The following is a 19,253-nucleotide window of genomic DNA, read 5'->3' on the forward strand; positions in this document are numbered from 1 at the left end:
CCCCAACAGAACTGACTAAAAAAGAAAATGAAGTCATCCATACTAAAGTTCTATAACATCAAACTAAAACTAAGTTGTTATCTGACCCTCTGAGAAATCAGGACAGAGAGATAACAGCCAATTTCCCAAACAGGGCTTTCAATCTTTCATAGGCTTGATAATAAAGTTCCCTCTGCTTTAAACCTTACACCAAAAAAGTAATCTAACATAACTGGAAGTTAACCGATTAGTTATTTTTCTATTATTCTGTCTCCCTGTCCCCACCTTACAAGGAAAGTAACTTTGAAATGACAAATCTGTTTGTTCTTTGTTTCTGCTTTCTTCAGTCCTGTCTATAAAATGAACTTTCTCTGCCTAACTCACTGGAACACTTACTCTATTTTATGGAATTCTAGAACTGCAAATAAGGTCAACTGAGATCATTAAACCAAATTTGTTGCAATTTTGTCTTTTGAAACAACCATATATAAATTTGCAATTACCTCAAGATAAAAAGCTTTAGTTTTAAAAAAAAAAAAAAACAGGAATAGATACAAAGTAAGATTAGAGGACTACAGGTATCCTATTTTTCTTCTATCTACTTTTCTGTTTTCCAAATTTCCCGTAAGTCTTCCCTATTTATAATTAGGAAAAAAACTTCTTTTTTTTTTTTTTTTTGAGTCAGGGTCTCACTCTGTCGCCCAGGCTGGAGTACAGTGGCATGATCATAGCTCATTGTAACCTCCAACTCCTGGGTTCAAGCAATCCTCCCACCTCAGCCCCTCATACAGCTAGGAGTACAAGAGTGCACAACCATGGCTGGCTATTTTTTTTTTTTTAGAAGTGGGGTCTCACTATGTTGCCCAAGCTGGTCTTGAACTCCTGGCCTCAAGCAATCCTCCCAAATTGGTCTCCCAAAGTGCTGGGATTATGGGTGTGAGCCACTGTGCTTGGCCAAAAAACTACTTCCACCTCTTGAATTAGCATGCTCATAAAAACTGAATCCGTAACAGTCATCTAACATATGTGTATATTAACAAGACTACACTGGCTCAGGTATTAAGAAACAAGATGTAAAAGTACATTTCTATTCATTGTACATAGTCATCTTTACATATAAGATATGACGATGCATGACCAAGTATGATCATAATTTTCTCTTCATCATTTCTTAGATAAAAGTACTTTACCAATAGTATCAATAGTATCTTTTCATGTTATCATTTCAGAAAAAAACTGGTGACACATTTTTAAGCACACAAATTAGGATTTGGCCAAATTTGAAACATACCTGCATATGGAGCCATTCCTAATATAGTAGGCATCAGGCCTCTGTAAAATCCAAGGAAACCACCTTCCTTTTTAGTGAAGGAAAATTAGAAGAGAGATTACATTGTGCTCATTATGATAAACATCAAAGAACAAAACCACACTTAATAATGAAAAAATTATTCTAGGACCTACCCTGAAAGTACAAAGATGTACTTTCATATTTATTATCAAACAGTTATAAATAAAAGATTTAGATAACATACAAAATATTTTCCTAAATATAAAAGGACATGCTATAGATGAGAAAGATAAATATTAAATACCTTTGCATAAATTGTTTTGAATGCATGAATAATTCCTGTATAGGTGTGTTCCCCTTTCACCTGGAATGCTAGGCGTACTCTAACCATGTCGAGAGGATAAGTACAGATAACTGCTGTCATACCTGAAAAGAAAGTAGAAACTTATAGGTAAAATAAATTTTTGACATATATACATATATACATATGTATATACATACATATACACATATATACACACCCACTGTGAAGTTAATTTGTTGGCACCAAAATAGTATAGTGTAAGTGAATCACAAGGTTTTTCAAAAAATTTATTCTACTACTTGTCTATTCCCACTTAAGATATCAGAAAGAAAACACAGTAGGCTGTCCTTATCTGTGAGTTCCTCATCCACAGATTCAACCAACTGCAGATGGAAAATGGACTTAGGTCTATTATGGTTGTGTCTGTACTGAACACGTACAGACTCTTTTTCTCTTTTTTTGCCATTATATTCCTTACATGATATAGTATACAAGTATTTATATAGCATTTACATTGTATTAGGTATTACAAGTAATCTAGAAATGATTTAAAGAATATAGGAGAATGTGTGTTATATGCAAATATTATGCCATTTTACATAAGGGACTTGAGCAATTGTGGATTATAATGTGGGGCCTGGGGGCTGCTGTAACAATGTTCCATGGATACCAAGGAATGACTTATACTATCTCCTCAACACTAGGCAAGATGTTTCATTTTTTTACTTATGTTCTCTAATCCTAAAATGGAAAGATGCTTTACCTAATGAAACATAAAGAATTCATTATTTTAATTTCTATTTTTTAAATAATAAATTGAAAAATTATAGCTGTATATATTTACAGGGTATAAAGCGATGTTATGATTTATGAATACAAAGTGGGACAATTAAAACAAGCTAATTATCATATCCATCACCTTGAATGGAATCCTTATAAAAATAAAGACCCTTTTTTAAAAAAAACTTCAGAGCAATTTTCTTTTTAGAATCTCAGTTCATTTGTTATTGACTAAGCATAATAAAAATACAAATACCCAAGGTCATACAAACAATTGGTTTTAGGGATAAAATCTCCTGACGATAAGCAAATTTAGTATTAAGTTCTAGATTTTCACCAACATATGATTTCAAATTCCACAAACTATCCAGCAGAATTGTTTGGGTTTTTTTTTTTTTTTCCTTGAGACAAAGTCTCACTCTGTTGCCTAGGTTAGAGTGCACTGGCACCATGGTAGCTCACTGCAACCTCAAGCCCCTGGGCTGAAGCGATCTTCCTGCCTCAGCCTCCCCAGTAGCTGGGACTACAGACACATGCCACACACCTGGCTAATTTTTGAATTTTTTGTAGACACAGGGTATTGCTATGTTGTTCGGGCTGGTCTCAAACTCCTGAGCTCAAGTGAGTCTCCTGCCTCGGCTTGCCAAAGTGCTAGGTTGCAGGCATGAGCCACTTCACCCAGCCCTGCTGAGGTTTTTTTTTAACCTAAAAAAAAATCTTTTTTAAAGAACCAAAGGAACATCTGTTCAGTGTAGGAAGTTAGAAAATATAGACAAGTAAAATTTTAATACATATACTCATCCTCCAGTAATAACTACCTAGATTTATAATCTTTTAAACCTTTTATACATGTGCATTTACATATATGTATACACATACACACTTAAAACTTATGGTAATAACGTAAGTATATTTTGTAGCCAATTCTCTACGTTATATTGTGAACATCTTTCCATGTGAGAAAAACATTTTTTTCCAGTAAAGAAATATTCAACAGATATAAACTATTTGTTGAATATTTGCCACCAAATATTGTTAAACACGTAATATTTTAGTGTATCGCTTTCAAGGTAAAATGTCAGAAACAAACACTAATATTAATAATTGTTTTAAGGAACGTTATATAATGATACATTAAGGCATAAATTCTTTTGGCCTATGATTTTTAAAAGAATGATAATAGCAAAAGTGATGCAAAATTTTCAGTGTGAGATTATGATTAAGCTACATTTTACAAAAATACAGTATAAAATGGCAATAATCCCAATCAACCTCCTGGATTAGATCTCTTCAGGAGGGACTGACAAATTATACAGTAAAACTTTAAAATTTACTTATAAAGGTAGTTGAATACTGCCACTGAGGAGCACATCTCTTAACATATACAAAGTTCAGCCCACAGTTTTGAAGGTCTTAAGTATTAAGTTGGTTTGATGAATTAATTAGTTGGCACTTACGAACACATTTATTGCCTTACCATCTTTACATTTTTCAGAGTTATCATGGAAACTTTTAGAGTACTTTACAAATTTTTTTTTTTAAGACACAGTCTCATCTCGCTGTATTGCTGGGACTAGAGTGCCGTGGCGTCAGCCTAGCTCACAGCAACCTCAAACTCCTGGGCTCAAGTGATCCTCCTGCCTCAGCCTCCTGAGTAGTTGGGACTACAACCATGCACCACCATGCCTGGCTAATTTTTTCTATTTTTGGTAGATTCGGGGTCTCGTTCTTGCTCAGGCTGGTCTTGAACTGTTGACCTCAAGCAATCCTCCCTCCTTGGCCTCCCAGAGTACCAGGATTATATGCATGAGACATTGCCCAGCCCTACAAATTCTTTACTTTTGTATTTAAGTGCCCTGTGGTTCTGGTATGGATATTTCTTGAAGACATTATTCACTGTACCAAGAAGTTCTTTTACTGCACTAGCTATGTCCTCAATTGTCTGCAGAAACCTCATTTGTCATTAATCTCATTCCAGGACCTTATTGAGAATTTATGTACTTGTGACTTTTCATTTAGGTCTTGGAATCATATACTCAATCATATAACTCTTCTACATCATCAGCTGCAACACAAAGAAGGGACTCCATGAAGTTAACACCTATGCTTTTTTCCCCTAAAATTTTCATAATGATGTCTTGTGTGATACCTGGATTTTCTTTTTCAACCTTAATGAAAGTGGTTCTCAGTGTCTGAGTTGCAGACACATTTATTTATTCCAGCTCATTAAAAAGCTATCCATTCAAAAACCAACTATAGGCCGGGTGTGGTGGCTCATGCTTGTAATCCTAGCACTTTGGGAGGCTGAGGTGGGAGGATCACTTGAGGTCAGGAGTTCAAGACCAGCCTGAGCAAGAGCGAGACCCCGTCTCTACTGGGAAAAAAAAAAAAAATAGAAAGAAATTAGCCAGACAACTAAAAATAGAAAAAATTAGCCAGGTGTGGTGGCCCAGCTACTCAGAGGCTGAGGCAAGAGAATCACTTGAGCCCGGGAGTTTGAGGTTGCTGTGAGCTAGGCTGACCCCATGGCATTCCAGCCCAGGCAACAGAGCGAGACCCTGTCTCAAGAAAAAAAAAAAAAGGCCAACTACAGTAGAAAAAGTAGTGCTAAAATGCAGAGGAATCTTCATTCACTGCAGTATTTGTTCTTTTTTGTGTGATAAAGAATAGGGCACAAAACACACTCTGACTAGCAACTGAGGCACTGACTTCATTTCCCACCTTTGGAGGCCTCTTCAACTTCTGGATCAATTCACTCCGGCAACAGTGGAGGGACCCAACGAAAAAGATAATTTAAATGTACCACAATTTATTAAAACAATCCTCTTAGACATTTAGGTTGTCTTCACTATTTGCTATATGACATTATTATAGCAAACAATGCTTTGGTGAATGTCCTTATAACTAAATATTTCTGCATATCATTTCCACTATAGAGAAATTCCTAATATAGAACTACCGAGTCAGGCTGGGCGCAGTGGCTCACACCTGTAATCCTAGCACTCTGGGAGGCTGAGGCAGGTGGATTGTTTGAGCTCAAGAGTTTGAGACCAGCCTGAGCAAGAGTGCGACCCCGTCTCTACTAAAAATAGAAAGAAATTATATGGACAACTAAAAATATATATAGAAAAAATTAGCCGGGCATGGTGGTGCATGCCTGTAGTCCCAGCTACTTGGGAGGCTAAGGCAGTAGGATCGCTTAAGCCCAGGAGTTTGAGGTTGCTGTGAGCTAGGCTGATGCAGGGTACTCACTCTAGCCCGGGCAACAGAGCGAGACTCTGTCTCAAAAAAAAAAATTTTTTTTCTCTTTATTTCTGGAGTTCCAGCTTTGTTGGGGGCCGAAGTATGCAGGTAGTCTGCCTATGAAGTAATCTGGCACTAGCATTATTTTCTTGGTTTGACAACTTTTCTCATTTCAGCTACTTTATTTTTTCTTACTTTATTATTAAGCTATTTTTGATTTACTGTCAAAATTGGTCAAAATGGTCAAAAGAGGTTAAGAGTATGGACTCTAGGGTGCACCTCCTTAGTTCAAATTAGGCTCTACCACTGGCTATATGATCTTGATCAAGTTACTTAACCTATGTTTCAGTTTCATTATGTGTAAAATGGACATCATAATAAGTAGTACCCAACTTAGAGTTTAATGAAGATTCAATGAGTTAATATACATAAATCCCTAAAATAATTCCTGGTACATAGTAAAGGTTTGACCCTTTCTTTGAGAACCAAATCATTTGTCTTTTCTTCTTACTAAAATCTCCTTCCCCCTCATCTCTCTCCTGCATATCAATGCTCAGGAATTTAAATAAAAAGGGAGGCACACTCAGAGAATTATTATAATAGAAAGGAATAAGTAATGAAGTGGGAATTCAGCTTGACTGCTAGTCAACAGACTGACAAACATACCAGTCATTCAGAGAAGGACTGGGATTTTCAATTCATAAAGCTACTGTCTCTCATTTGGGACCCTTTTCTGCACTCACATACTCATTATTGTACCTAGCACTGCTTTATAGAAAGGTTAAAAAAAAGCTCTCCAAGAGCAAATAAAGGAAATTAGAAACTGCTTACCTTAAATAGCAGTGGTGACTGACAGCTTTCCTCTTCCCCCATTTTACAACTACAATCCAATACAAAGAGTAGAATAAATTTCTTCACCTATCAGGAAGCAATGAGACTCAATCAAGCTGAGATGTGCTTTCAATTTTTTGTGTATGTGCAAAACTCTTTTCTTTCCCTCCTCTGAGTCAAGAAACTGAGGACTTAATGATGAATCCAAACCAAGTGACTTTTTTTCTCTAAATTCTCATCCTCTTACATTCTCTATATAGAATCCCTGGAATTGTGGAAAACCTAAGAACATACTTTAATCAGGAATTATATTTTGTTAATTTGGGAAGCTTAGAAGAGCCTGACATTGCCTTCCATAATCTACACAGCATGCTCACTGTATGCTTAAACAAAACAACAAAAACAAAAACAAAAACCTCTGGCTGTAAATTATGTTTCTAACCACACTACCAAAGACAAAGATAACCCTTGATCACTAAAGCTTGAGATCATATTCAGAAGGTATGGTAAATATGAATTCTTTATTCTGCTACAGAAAAGCCTTCCAAGCAGCTGGGATTACAGGTGCAGGTGACCTTCCCAGCCATAAAGGACTTCTCAGAAAAGGAACTAACCTTATGAGAAAGAGAGAGTAAAGAGAAAAGAGGAATAAATATTAGAAATTGCGTAATACAGGGTTGGAGTAGATGAGCACTAACAGACCCTCATCAATTCATCCTCTTCTCAACTGCTCAAAGAATATGGATTTCAAACATGGCTTCTCTCCCAGCACACCACCCTCCATTCCTATCTGAGGTTACCATGGTGGGAGCAGCATCTAGAATCTGTGTATGTATCCAAAGAAAGTGAAGTTTGATAAAAATATATAGGTTCTAAATATATGCTTTAGACAAAGGAAGGACTATGCATCACAAATATAAAAGTTAAGTCACAAAGCTAAACAAATTGGCCTGGAGATTTCCAAGCAAGTCCAATTCTATTACACCTTGTCCTTCGGAAACACATCACTGCTTTGAGCTTGATTGAATATTTGTTACAAATAACCAATATACAACTGTCTATAGTTGTGTGCAACATCTGATGGGTGTGACAAGTAAAATCGTGCTCTCAGAGAAGGTTCTAGGAGAGAGATCATTCAGTTATGACACTCACAAGCCACAATAGCAACATTATTACCCAAAGGAATAACTGATGCCTTTTGTACAGTATTCTCATGTGGAAATCATAGATGTTTGGTAACTCTACAACGTAGGTCAAAGAGCCAAAGGACTGGAGAGCAGAAGTCTGAGTGTCACACCACTCCCACACCCCACACACAAATCAAGATCCAAATTCTATTAATTGGAACTTAAGTTCTGATTTTTTTAAATTTAAGAGTTGGACTACTAGCTCAGAAGAGCAATTTTTCAATGTGTATTAATAGGAAGGCTATTGCTTTTGAATTCAGAATCAGGGCTCAAAAGGGACAGAGTTCCCTTTTAAAAATAAAAGTAGTTGATTCCAAGCATGGCAGATCATATCTGCATTCCTGGTTACTTGGTAGGCTAAGGTGAGAGGATCACCTGAGCCCAGGAGTTCAAGGCTGCAGTGAGCTATGATCACATTACTGCACTCCAGCCTGGGCAACAGAGGAAGAGCCTGTTTCTACGGAAAAAAGAAAAAGGAAAAAAAAAGTATTTGGGAAAGGTATCTCCAAGCCTCCTTGAGATTCTCAAAAGTATAGTGAGTACTCTGTTCTAATAATCATTGTACTATACCATTCATTCTGGCAGCTGATGTCTGGCCTCTGCTGTGAATGGCTGTTGCCTTTGCTATACTGGTTGTTAAATATTTTTATTATCACTTCTATTTACAAAATTTTCCCTATGTTACAAATGAGACAAAAAGAAGAATAACAAACTCAGATGGCTGGCTTAAAAGCATGCAACAAGTCATTGGCATGTAAGGTTTAATAACATTTCCTCATTATTTATGGAGGACCTCAGATCTTACAGAATGTTTTCGTAACAATTCTTTACTCTGACACTCAGAATAACTAAGAAGAGAGAGAGAGAGAGAGAGAGAGAGAGAGAGAGAAACAACCATAAGCTCCACTTTAACAAATGGATGAGTTACAGAGGTTTTGGGTGATCTGCCCATGGTCAAAGGGCAACTGAGTCATGGAGGCCTGCCAGGATCCCAGCCAGGATCCCAGCCAAGATTCCAGCAAGTGTTCTGTCCACTCAACCATCCAGCTCTGGACCAGAACACTAAGCAGGAGTAGAACAAGAAGGGCAAGAAGCAGAACTCAGCTCATAGCTTCTAGTTTCTAACACCTTCCTTCTTTTTTCTCTTTCCTTTATCTTGTCACCCTTAGTTCCATGGGAACTGCCAGAGGCAGATGGATTTCAGATAATTGAAACATATGCAAGGCAAGAAGACCTTCCTTAAATATACAAACCTTGATTCTCAGTCTGTGCTTTTTCCTTTTTCTGGCCAACTGAGATTCAGCATGTATTGGATTGTAGTTGTAGGATGAGGGAGAAGATCAAAGTTTAAAAAAGCCTTAAAATAAGCTCTATTGAAATTATCATAAAAAACACTACTTTTTACTTTGGCAAATGTAAAATTTCCAAAGTTACATTTAGAGGCCACCAAAAGTACCAGAGTAAATATACCAGACATAAATAAAATTAATCAGAACATTCATTTCAACTTTTAAATCATAAGAACAAAATTTCAATTGTAATTACTTAAACATAATGATTAAAAGAAATATTAGATAGTGGCAGCACTAGCCATATCTGTAATAGCTAGAATTTTAAAAACCTTTTGTCTTTACAAATTAAAATTTGTAATTGAAATTCCTCTTGTTTATTATTGTTTTCTAATATAATACCGAAACCTTGATGTTGACTGTCTTTAACTTCAGAAGAATGAAACTAGAAATACCATTTAAATGAACATGCAATCAATAATCAAGTGCCATGAAAAGGAAATAATAAAAGCCTTCAGAATTAAACTCATACTCATAATGCTACTCCATCTTTCCTATAACATTCAAAGAAAAGATTTTGACTGGTCACTTGTAAAAAGTTTTGAGAGACAAAAAATTAAAAAGTGATATAAAAAATCATAAATTCTAAGATCTAGAAACTTATTAAAATTTCTCTTTTGCAAAATGAGGATAATCATAGCACTTTCCTCACAGTATTATTCTGTGGACTACGTGTCAAGTGTCCAAAGATTGCATGTCAAGAGCTCAAGTCTGGCTGGGCGCGGTGGCTCACGCCTGTAATCCTAGCACTTGGGAGGCCAAGGCAGGTGGATCGTTTGAGCTCAGGAGTTCAAGACCAGCCTGAGCAAGAGCGAGACTCTGTCTCTACTAAAAAAAATTAAAAAAAGAAACTATCTGGACAACTAAAAAAATACATGAAAAAATTAGCAGGGCATGGTGGCGCATCCCTGTAGTCCCAGCTACTCGGGAGGCTGAGGCAGGAGGATGGCTTGAGCCCAGGAGTTTGAGGTTGCTGTGAGCTAGGAGGACACCATGGCACTCTAGCCTGGGCAACAGAGCGAGACTCTGTCTCAAAAAAACAAAACAAAACAAAACAAAAAAAAACTCAAGTCTGTGTAGGGTACACAGCAAGTAATCAATACAGGTTCCCAGTACCATCACACCAGTGTAAAATACTGAAATATGTCTATACCAGTTGTGCTATAGTCTGAATGTTTGTGCCCTCCAAAAAATTCCTATGTTGAAACATAATCCCCAATGCAACAGTATTAAGAGGTGAGGCCTTTAGATTAGGTCATGGGGGCAAAGCTCTCATGGATGGGATCAGTGCCCTTATAAAGAAGGCCACAGAGGGCTTGTTTACCCCTTCAACAATCTGAGGACACATAAGACACCATCTAAGAGTAAAGGGCCCTCACCAGACACAGAACCTTGAACTTGATCTTGAACTTGATCTAGAACCTTGATCTTGAACTTCCCAGCCCCAAGAATGACAAGCAATAAATTTCTGTTGTTTATAAGTTATCCAGTCTATAGTAATTTGTTACAGTAGCTCTAGGGTGTGGGAGGAACCTGCAGCCTCTGGGCCACATGGGGCCCTCCAGATCCCCAAGTGTGGCCCCTCGGTCAAATCCCAACTTCATAGAACAAATCTCTTTATTAAAAAGATTTTTTCTGTAAAGTTTGGATTCAGTCAAAAGGCCACACCCAGGTGGGGTGCGGTGGCTCACGACTGTAATCCTAGCCCTCTGGGAGGCCGAGGCAGATGGATCGTTTGAGCTCAGAACTTCGAGACCAGCCTGAGCAAGAGCAAGACCCCGTCTCTACTAAAAATAGAAAGAAAAATTATCTGGACAACTAAAAATATATCTAGAAAAAATTGGCTAGGCGTGGTGGCACATGCCTGTAGTCCCAGCTACCTGGGAGGTTGAGGTAGAAGGATCACTTGAGCCCAGGAGTTTGAGGTTGCTGTGAGCTAGGCTGACGCCACGGCACTCTAGCCTGGGCAACAGAGTGAGACTCTGTCTCAAAAAAAAAAAAAAAAAAAAAAAAAGGCCGCACTCAAGGATCCAGAAGGCCACAGGTTCCCCATCCCCTACTTCCACAGTTGAATTATTAAGAATTTTGAATATTCTTCCTGATTATTTTTACTACTTATGAAACCTGAGTCAGCCAGCCAGAAGTCAAGACAGCTGAATAAACATAGGACACGGCAAAACCACAGATAGAGCAAGGTAGATCAGGATATGGCTCTAGGTAGAAATGTAAGACTAAAGAGTCACTAGTAGTTTCAGAGTCTGAGGTAGTGTCTGAAAAGTCCCTAATACCTATCATCCAAGACCACATCTGTCACCTCAACAACTAAAAAAGAGCCCAGGAATTAAAGGCTAGCCTGGGCAATATAGCAAGACATCATTTCTTAAAAATAATCGGGAAAAAGGATAAATTACTGAAAAAATGACATTGGCACAATGGACTAGTCATTTGGGGAAAAAAAAGTTTTTTCTTCACATCAGAAAGGTAACATGCTTACTCAATTCTTAAGACTATTAAAAAAAAAAAGAAAGGTAATATGCCGATGTTGTAACAAGGTTTGAGAGAGCCACACCTCACACGTGCATGTGAAAACCCAATCATCATGGTTATGAACTGCAAAAGGATGTGGAAAAAAAAATTATTCAATCTGTACCTCATTCCTTAAATAAAAATAAATATGAGATCACCACACCAAAAAAATTTTAGCAGAAAACATGATTAAATGTCTTTATCTTGAAATAAGGAGGGCATTCCTAAACACAACAGAAAATTTAGAACCAACAGGGGAAATGACAAACACATTTGGCTATGTAAAACTTCTAAATTGAGGAAATAAAACTTTTGGATAATTTTTTTTAAAAAAAGCAAGGCCGTGTGAGGTGGCTCATGCCTGCGCTAGAGTGCAATGGTGCAATCACAGCTCCCTGTAGCCTCATTAACTCCTGGGCTCCCAAGCAATCCTCCTGGCTTAGCCTCCTGATTAAGCTGGGACTACAGGCACATGCCACCACACCTGCTAATTTTTCTTTTTCTTTCTTTTTTAGAGACTGTTGCCCAGGCTGCGCTTGAACTCCTGGACTCAAGCTATCTTCCCACCTCAGCCTCCCAAAGTGGTAGGACTACAGACATGAGCCAGCGGGTCCAGCCATTAATGATTTCTTATATAACTGAGTATAGAAAGACAACAAATGTATGCTACCTAATCAATGTTAGTACTAAGTATTCAAATTAAGTATTTTAATAGAAAACTAATTTGTCAGAAATAAAATATATGTAACTCCTCTTACCTGCCATGGATCCAGCCATTAATCTGTGCACATGACCTGAAACTCCCAGCTTTGTAGTAATTAACTAGAAACCAAAAACACTGAATTAAATGAGATATTTTTAAATGCTGCCCATTTCACTGTTTGGTAATGAAGACTTATGTCAAAAAAGTTTCAAGACTAATAAAAAGAAAATTATAAATGTAAATGAAATGAGCACAATTATATAAAGCTGGGCAGTGTTATTTCACATCAGAAAGAGATGTTTCCTCTGTTCCCTCTGCTCTTTTTGCACTTTTGCAGAAGTAATCTAGCTTAGAATTGCCAAATATACAATACCGTATGTTAATAACCATAGACTCTTGAAGAGCAAATGGCAGTAGTAGGAATAAAATGCTACTATAGACGATGAAGTCCTAATATACTGATGGCATCAATTCTATCTGACTGATCAGTTATTACAGAATGTTGTTCTCATCTCTACTGCTTACTTTTCATTCTGAAATACTCTTTGAAACTTAATATACTTAACTCCTTTCTGTGTTAAGAGAATGTTTTAGAGGATACACTTTCACTCAGCCAGAGAACTTCATCAACGAATAGGATAGGAAAAGGTATTAACTTATAGCATTATTCTAAAACAGACTTTCATAATGCATTTCACCACAAGCCATATTTTACTTAGTAAGAAAATCCAAAGCCATAGTGTTCTTCTCCTACAACTGAGGAACAAAAAGCACATTAAAAAACTATTAATATTTTATGAATTTATTATTATCTTCTTGAAAGGTACTCTGGCTTTTCTTCATATGTGTGAACATAAAGAATTTACACCTAAATTACTAACAGTTCTGGAAGAGATAACTCTAAAACCAAGTTATGGTTAAAAACTTAAACCATCACAAGTCTTACTCCTTAAAAAAGGCATTACTTTATCCATTCATCAAAACTAACTTTATACTTCTCCACAAAATTCACAGAAAAAAAAAGTAATTTTAAAGTCTAAAACAAATGACTGATTAAGTAAGCATGATATTTAAGGACACAAAAGTGAAAAGATCAAGATTCAATTACCGTTTTGTAATGCTCAAATGCCATAAACTGGATTGCACCATAGGGAAAGATTCGAATCATCATTGCACCATTTCCTTTATACAATCCAAGGTATCCTTCCTTTTGGGGAACAGCACGCAATGCAGAAAATACTCCTATTTTTTGAAAGATTTTCAGAAGAAAAACACTATTAAAACAAAGAAAACTATATAAATTCACAATTTTCACAACAATCACAGATAAAGATTACTATGCCATCACTTGTAACTGTGCTTAAGGAATTACACAAATAATAATTTCTATACAACAGTTAAACCTACCTAAAATATCCAAATTATACAAATAAGCACACCTTATATAAAAATATAAAATCTATTTTAGCAAGAACAGCTATTAATCATAGCAAATTGGCCAGGCACAGTGGCTCACACCTGTATTCCTAGCACTTTGGGAGGTTAAGGCGGGAAAATCGCTTGAGGCAGGGAGTTGGAGACCACCCTGAGCCAGAGCAAGACCCCATCTCTACAAAAAATAAAATAATTAGCCAGGCATGGCGAGGTGTCTGTAGTCTTAGTTACTAGGGAGGCTGAGGCAGGAGGATTGCTTGAGCCCAGGAGTTTGAGGTTGTAGTGAGCTATGATAATGTCACTGCACTCTAGTTGGGGATACAGAGCAAGACTCTGCCTCAAAAACAAAACAAAACAACAGTGTATTCTCAATCGGGTACAAAGTTCTCTGTCATATCTGTTATATCAAGCTGTGTGTTATTTAAATCCACCTCTGTGTCTTTACTTATTTTATCAAGCTAGGATTAAAAGGAACTAACATTTGGTAAAATATATGCTTGTGTATGTATAATTAGCTCTGGAAGGAAATGAAAGAAACTTATAAAAATGCTGAATTCTAAGGAAGCAACAAGGAAGGGAGAATGATTTTTTACTTTTATACTTATTGAATTATGAACTTTGCGAAAATATTATAGTTCAAAAAATTAAAAATGAATAAATAAAATGTAAAAGCAAAAAAATTAAACATTTTAAAAGAATCCTATTGTGATTCATATATCTATATCACATTTGACTGTACAAAGCTAAATAGAGGTCATAGATTTTCAATATATTACAGGGAAAAGGTCTTTACATTAACATTGCAAACTGGGGGAAGGAGAAATTTTAAATATACTCATTCCTCTTCATCTGGCTACAATAAATTTGATTTAAAATGAAAGGTAGGGGTTTTTTGTTGTTGTTGTTTTCCCCACATATGCTCATTCCCCAAAAAAGTAGTTTTTGATTTCTTGGAAGTAATGCCACATTTTTAAAAGAAGCTAAAGTAGAAGTAATAGCTTTGTTTGATAGCTTATCTTGATCATCTTTGACTATAAAAGCAAAATTTTAAAAACTATATATAAAAGGGGGGAGGTACCTAGGATAAAACACCCCAAAACATATAAAAAACAAAATTAAAAGACACCAATATGTTTTTGTTTTGGCTTGTATACTTTAAAGATACATGACACTTCAAATTACACGAATAGTTCATTGTTGCACTCCAGGAATTCCACTTCAAATTTTGCATGCCTTGTAGGGTATGCTATAAGCCGTGGCATGTAGCCCTGTAGAGCGTGAAATCTAATGTGAATATGTAATCTAATGATTACAAATCAGGAAACAAAACAACATACATCAGCATGGGGGGGAGGTTAAAGGAATAAAACAATCCTGTTCCAACATTCGTATGCCAGGTCATTGTAAAACACCCCGAGATACTGTGTAACATAATTCATCTCCTTTTTCCCTCAATGTAGACAACAAAAGAAAATACTTCCTTCCTTTCCAGTTTTTTACAATCTCTCAGTATGTTCAAAAGTCTTATTCTTTCTAACCATGAGCGATACACAGTATGAAGATACAGAATTCATTGATGGATACAGAAATATTTGCAACTTTTTTCTTTCAATTTTAAGTACAGACTTCCATAGTATTAAAAATATTGACAAGAAAATTAGCTACAATTAATATATAACATAAGTATCTATTCAGGTTTTTGTTTGTTTGTTTGTTTCTTTGTTTTCTGAGACAGAGTCTCACTCTGTTGCCCGGGCTAGAGTGAGTGCCATGGCGTCAGCCTAGCTCACAGCAACCTCAAACTCCTGGGCTTAAGCGATCCTCCTGCCTCAGCCTCCCAAGTAGCTGCGACTACAGGCATGCGCCACCATGCCCGGCTAATTTTTCTATGTATATTTTTAGCTGTCCGTATAATTTCTTTCTATTTTTAGTAGAGACGGGGGTCTCGCTCTTGCTCAGGCTGGTCTCGAACTCCTGAGCTCCAACAATCCACCCGCCTCGGCCTCCCAGAGTGCTAGGATTACAGGCATGAGCCACCGCGCCCGGCCAAGAAAATTAGCTATAATTAATATATAACATAAGTATCTATTCAGGTTTTTGAAAAAAAATCACATTCAAAAGACACAATTGGAAAAATAATTGATTCTTATTCACCCTGTTAAACATCTTTCTGTGTCCGATACAACATAGATCATGTGGTATCATCATTCCTAGCTAGTGAAGCATGAAACTGTAAAGCAATGGAGTGGTATGAGTTAGTTGCTCCAACCTAATTTCTTTCTTCGTTTCTGTCCACATTAATTTTTTTTCCTTTAAATGTTTCCTCAACCCCTAATTGAAAAAGTAATATATGTTCAACATGTTTTACAAATGAGCTTACAGAAAAAATTTTCTATAATCTGACCACTCAAAAAAAACCACTTAATGTTATTTGTCCTTCTAGTCTTTTCTCTAAGCAAATGTTTAATAAAGTACAATATGAATAAACCATTTTAATATTCTTTTTTCATTTAACTAAGACATTATGAACATTGTCCCTAGTCAATTAATATTCTTTTATAAATTTTTTATGATTGCAGAATAGTCCATAATATAGATAAACTAAAACTTATTTTGCCCGTTTCCTATTACTGAGTATTTCTAGTTGTTTAGTGGTTGGAGTTTTTTTATTTTTTTTAAATTGGGCAACACTTCATTCCATAAAATGAAATGAGTGTTGCTGGGCTTTTTTAACTACATAAATAATGCTTTGATCCTTGCATTTACATCTCTGACCACATTTATCTACTTTTTTTTTTTTTTTTGAGACAGGCTCTCCCTCTGTTGCCTGGGCTAGAGTGCTGTGGTATTCATCATAGCTCATTGCAACCTCAAATTCCTAGCCTCAAGCGATTCTCTTGTCTCAGCTCCCCAAAGTGCTAGGATTAAAGGCATGAGCCACTGTGCCCAATCTTTGCTTATTTCTTTAGAATAACCTCCTAGAATTGGAATTGCGAGGTCAAAGAGTATGTATTAAATTCTTTTCCAGATTTTTATGCATATTGACAAAATGGCCTCTAAAAACACTGTAAAAAATTCTTATTCCTACCAATAATAAATTATTACAGTAAACATGTTAATCAAACGGCTGATTTTTATGTTTGTAAGGAAGGTCTTGATATTTTTTAATAAAGCAAGTTTATCCATAAATAAATACTAATTGCACTGGATTCTGCTTGTCCTAAGATTTCTAAGATGCCCGTTTAAATGTTAAAAGGAGTAATTGCTTCAGTTTTACATTTATCAAACCTTATCTCCATCCTCTAATTGCACTAAAAAATCAGACTGAGCTGTTATGTGTGTCCGTGAAGAATGTGATCCATTAATCTCAATAAACAAATAGTACTTATGATACTCCAATGATTTCAAGATTTGGGATAGGAAAATATCATTACCTTAAAATGATAAACATAACCACTACTGCAAAGGAAAAGATTAAAATGGATAAAAGATATATCTCTTGCAAAATTTGCCCCTAAACTTGAACTTCCTTTTGTGCCCTTTTTCTACTATAATTCACAACTAGAAACCAAACCTGCAGATGGATAATGTATTCATTCATTTTTATCTTTAGCATTTATGAACTCACCTAAATGTTTGTAATGGTGATTATGAGCTTGCAATAAAACCTTTACTCGATCCAATGGGGCAACCGTTGTTTTGGCACAGCATCCAGCAATACCTAAAAAGTTTTTAAAAGGTTAGGAACTGCATCCCATTTCTGTTCAGATGGAAATCATTATTTGTTCAGCCAGCAAACCCTCTGATCTCTAATTTGGTCTCCATGAGTAGAACTGCCCAACAGCAGGGATATACAGATAATTGATCCCCATTCCCTGTAACTTAATAATTGAGATGTCAGACTTCAAAATAAGTTTTAGGAGTGTAAATCAGCCCCTAATACCCAAAATACCTGATTGAACACTGAGAATCTTGCTAAAATGTGGTTAGGGAGAAAGACACTTAAAGGTATTTACTCAACTGTAAGGTTCTGCTTGAAGTAACCACCTCTCCTTCTAGTTGACTTTTTCATTGAAACAACCAAGATTTACCCATAAAATCAGTCATTCACTTATACATCCAGCAAATACGTATTTGGTCCCTAACCTGTGCCACCGGGTAGATGTGTAGATGAAAGCAGAATTAAGGTACATACATGGACTTTAACACAGGTCAGAATCCAAGCCAATCCTACTAGCTCGGCATGCTTCTAAAGCAATGATATAAAAACTTTTCTGCAATACCTTCCATGTAGCAAGCACTTGATAAAATGAACTATTACTCTTTGAATAAAAAGTCTTTAGTATCTTTTATGATTACATTAAGCTCTTCTTCACCACAGAATGTGTATTACACAAGGTACAAGACTGGAATTTTGTGAGTCTCCTTCAGTGCTATATCCCCAAAGACCAGTACAGGCCCTGGCACATAGTAGGCACTCAATAAATGTTTGCTGAATGAATGAATATAGAAAGTCTTACATTCAAAACTTTTAAAAACACAAGACAAAAATCACTCAGGCCAGGCACAGTGGCTCATGCCTTGTGATTCCAGCACTTTGGGAGGCTGAGGCATGAGGATCACTTGAGCCCAGGAGTTCAAGACCAGCCTAGGCAACATAGCAAGAACCCATCCCTACAAAAGATAAAAAATCTAGCTGGGCATGTTAGCGTGAATATTGTCCTAGCTACTGAGGAGGCTGAGGCAGGAAGATCACTTCAGCCCAGAAGTTCTAAGCCCACTGCACTCCAGCGTAGGCAACAGAGTGAGATCTTGTCTCTTTAAAAAAAAAAAAAAATCACTCAAAGTCCACAAAAATTTACTTAATAGCTCAGCATATAACTGATATTAAAATCTATATTCTGAGATATACAAAAATAAAATATATACCTGTACTCATATATCATATCCATATATGTTTCTATATCAAATTTCTCTTTTCTGAACTAATGGAAATAAGGGTCATGGCTATCCAAAATTGAGATTAAACTAAAAATAATTTACAGCTGGTTAAGTTTTGTTTCAGATTATTTTCTGTTATCTTCTCACTCATGTACGAATTAACCTTATAATGAAATTATTGAGAATGCACTCAGTGAATAGTTTCCTTTAATAGTATCTTAACTTGCTTTCACACTACTGTAGTTCCCCTTATCTGGGATTTTACTTCCCGCAGTTTCAGTTACCCCTGGTCAACCACAGTCTGAAAATATTAAATAGAAAATTCTCAAACAATTCATAAGTTTTTTTTGTTTGGTTTTTTTTTTTTTGAGACAGAGTCTCACTTTGTTGCCCTGGCTAGAGTGAGTGCCGTGGCATCAGCCTAGCTCACAGCAACCTCAAACTCCTGGGCTTAAGCGATCCTACTGCCTCAGCCTCCCGAGTAGCTGGGACTATAGGCATGCAGCACCATGCCAGGCTAATTTTTTCTAGATATACTTTTAGTTGTCCAGATAATTTTATTTCTATTTTTAGTAGAGACGGGGTCTTGCTCAGGCTGGTCTCCAACTCCTGACCTTGAGCGATCCACCCGCCTCGGCCTCTCAGAGGGCTAGGATTACAGGCGTGAGCCACCGCGACAGGCCAA

General features: G+C 36.4%; 1 protein-coding gene and 1 non-coding gene across 2 annotated transcripts in view; both read right to left on the reverse strand.

Moving 5' to 3' along the window:
* SLC25A16 (solute carrier family 25 member 16) overlaps nucleotides 1–19,253 on the reverse strand; it is a 33,985-nt gene that overhangs the window by 12,198 nt on the left and 2,534 nt on the right. The window contains exons 2-6 of the mRNA XM_045569295.1: nucleotides 17,256–17,348; nucleotides 13,302–13,435; nucleotides 12,249–12,312; nucleotides 1,575–1,696; nucleotides 1,271–1,337 (exon numbers count right to left, since the gene is read on the reverse strand). Of these exons, the coding sequence (XP_045425251.1) occupies nucleotides 1,271–1,337; nucleotides 1,575–1,696; nucleotides 12,249–12,312; nucleotides 13,302–13,435; nucleotides 17,256–17,348 (480 nt within the window). The remainder of the gene's footprint in view (nucleotides 1–1,270; nucleotides 1,338–1,574; nucleotides 1,697–12,248; nucleotides 12,313–13,301; nucleotides 13,436–17,255; nucleotides 17,349–19,253) is intronic.
* LOC123650520 lies at nucleotides 11,483–11,586 on the reverse strand. The gene has a single exon (XR_006739387.1). It is a non-coding gene; the product is annotated as a small nucleolar RNA U13 (small nucleolar RNA).

Source organism: Lemur catta, chromosome 14, assembly GCF_020740605.2.
Source record: "Lemur catta isolate mLemCat1 chromosome 14, mLemCat1.pri, whole genome shotgun sequence".
Classification (NCBI taxonomy): domain Eukaryota; kingdom Metazoa; phylum Chordata; class Mammalia; order Primates; family Lemuridae; genus Lemur; species Lemur catta.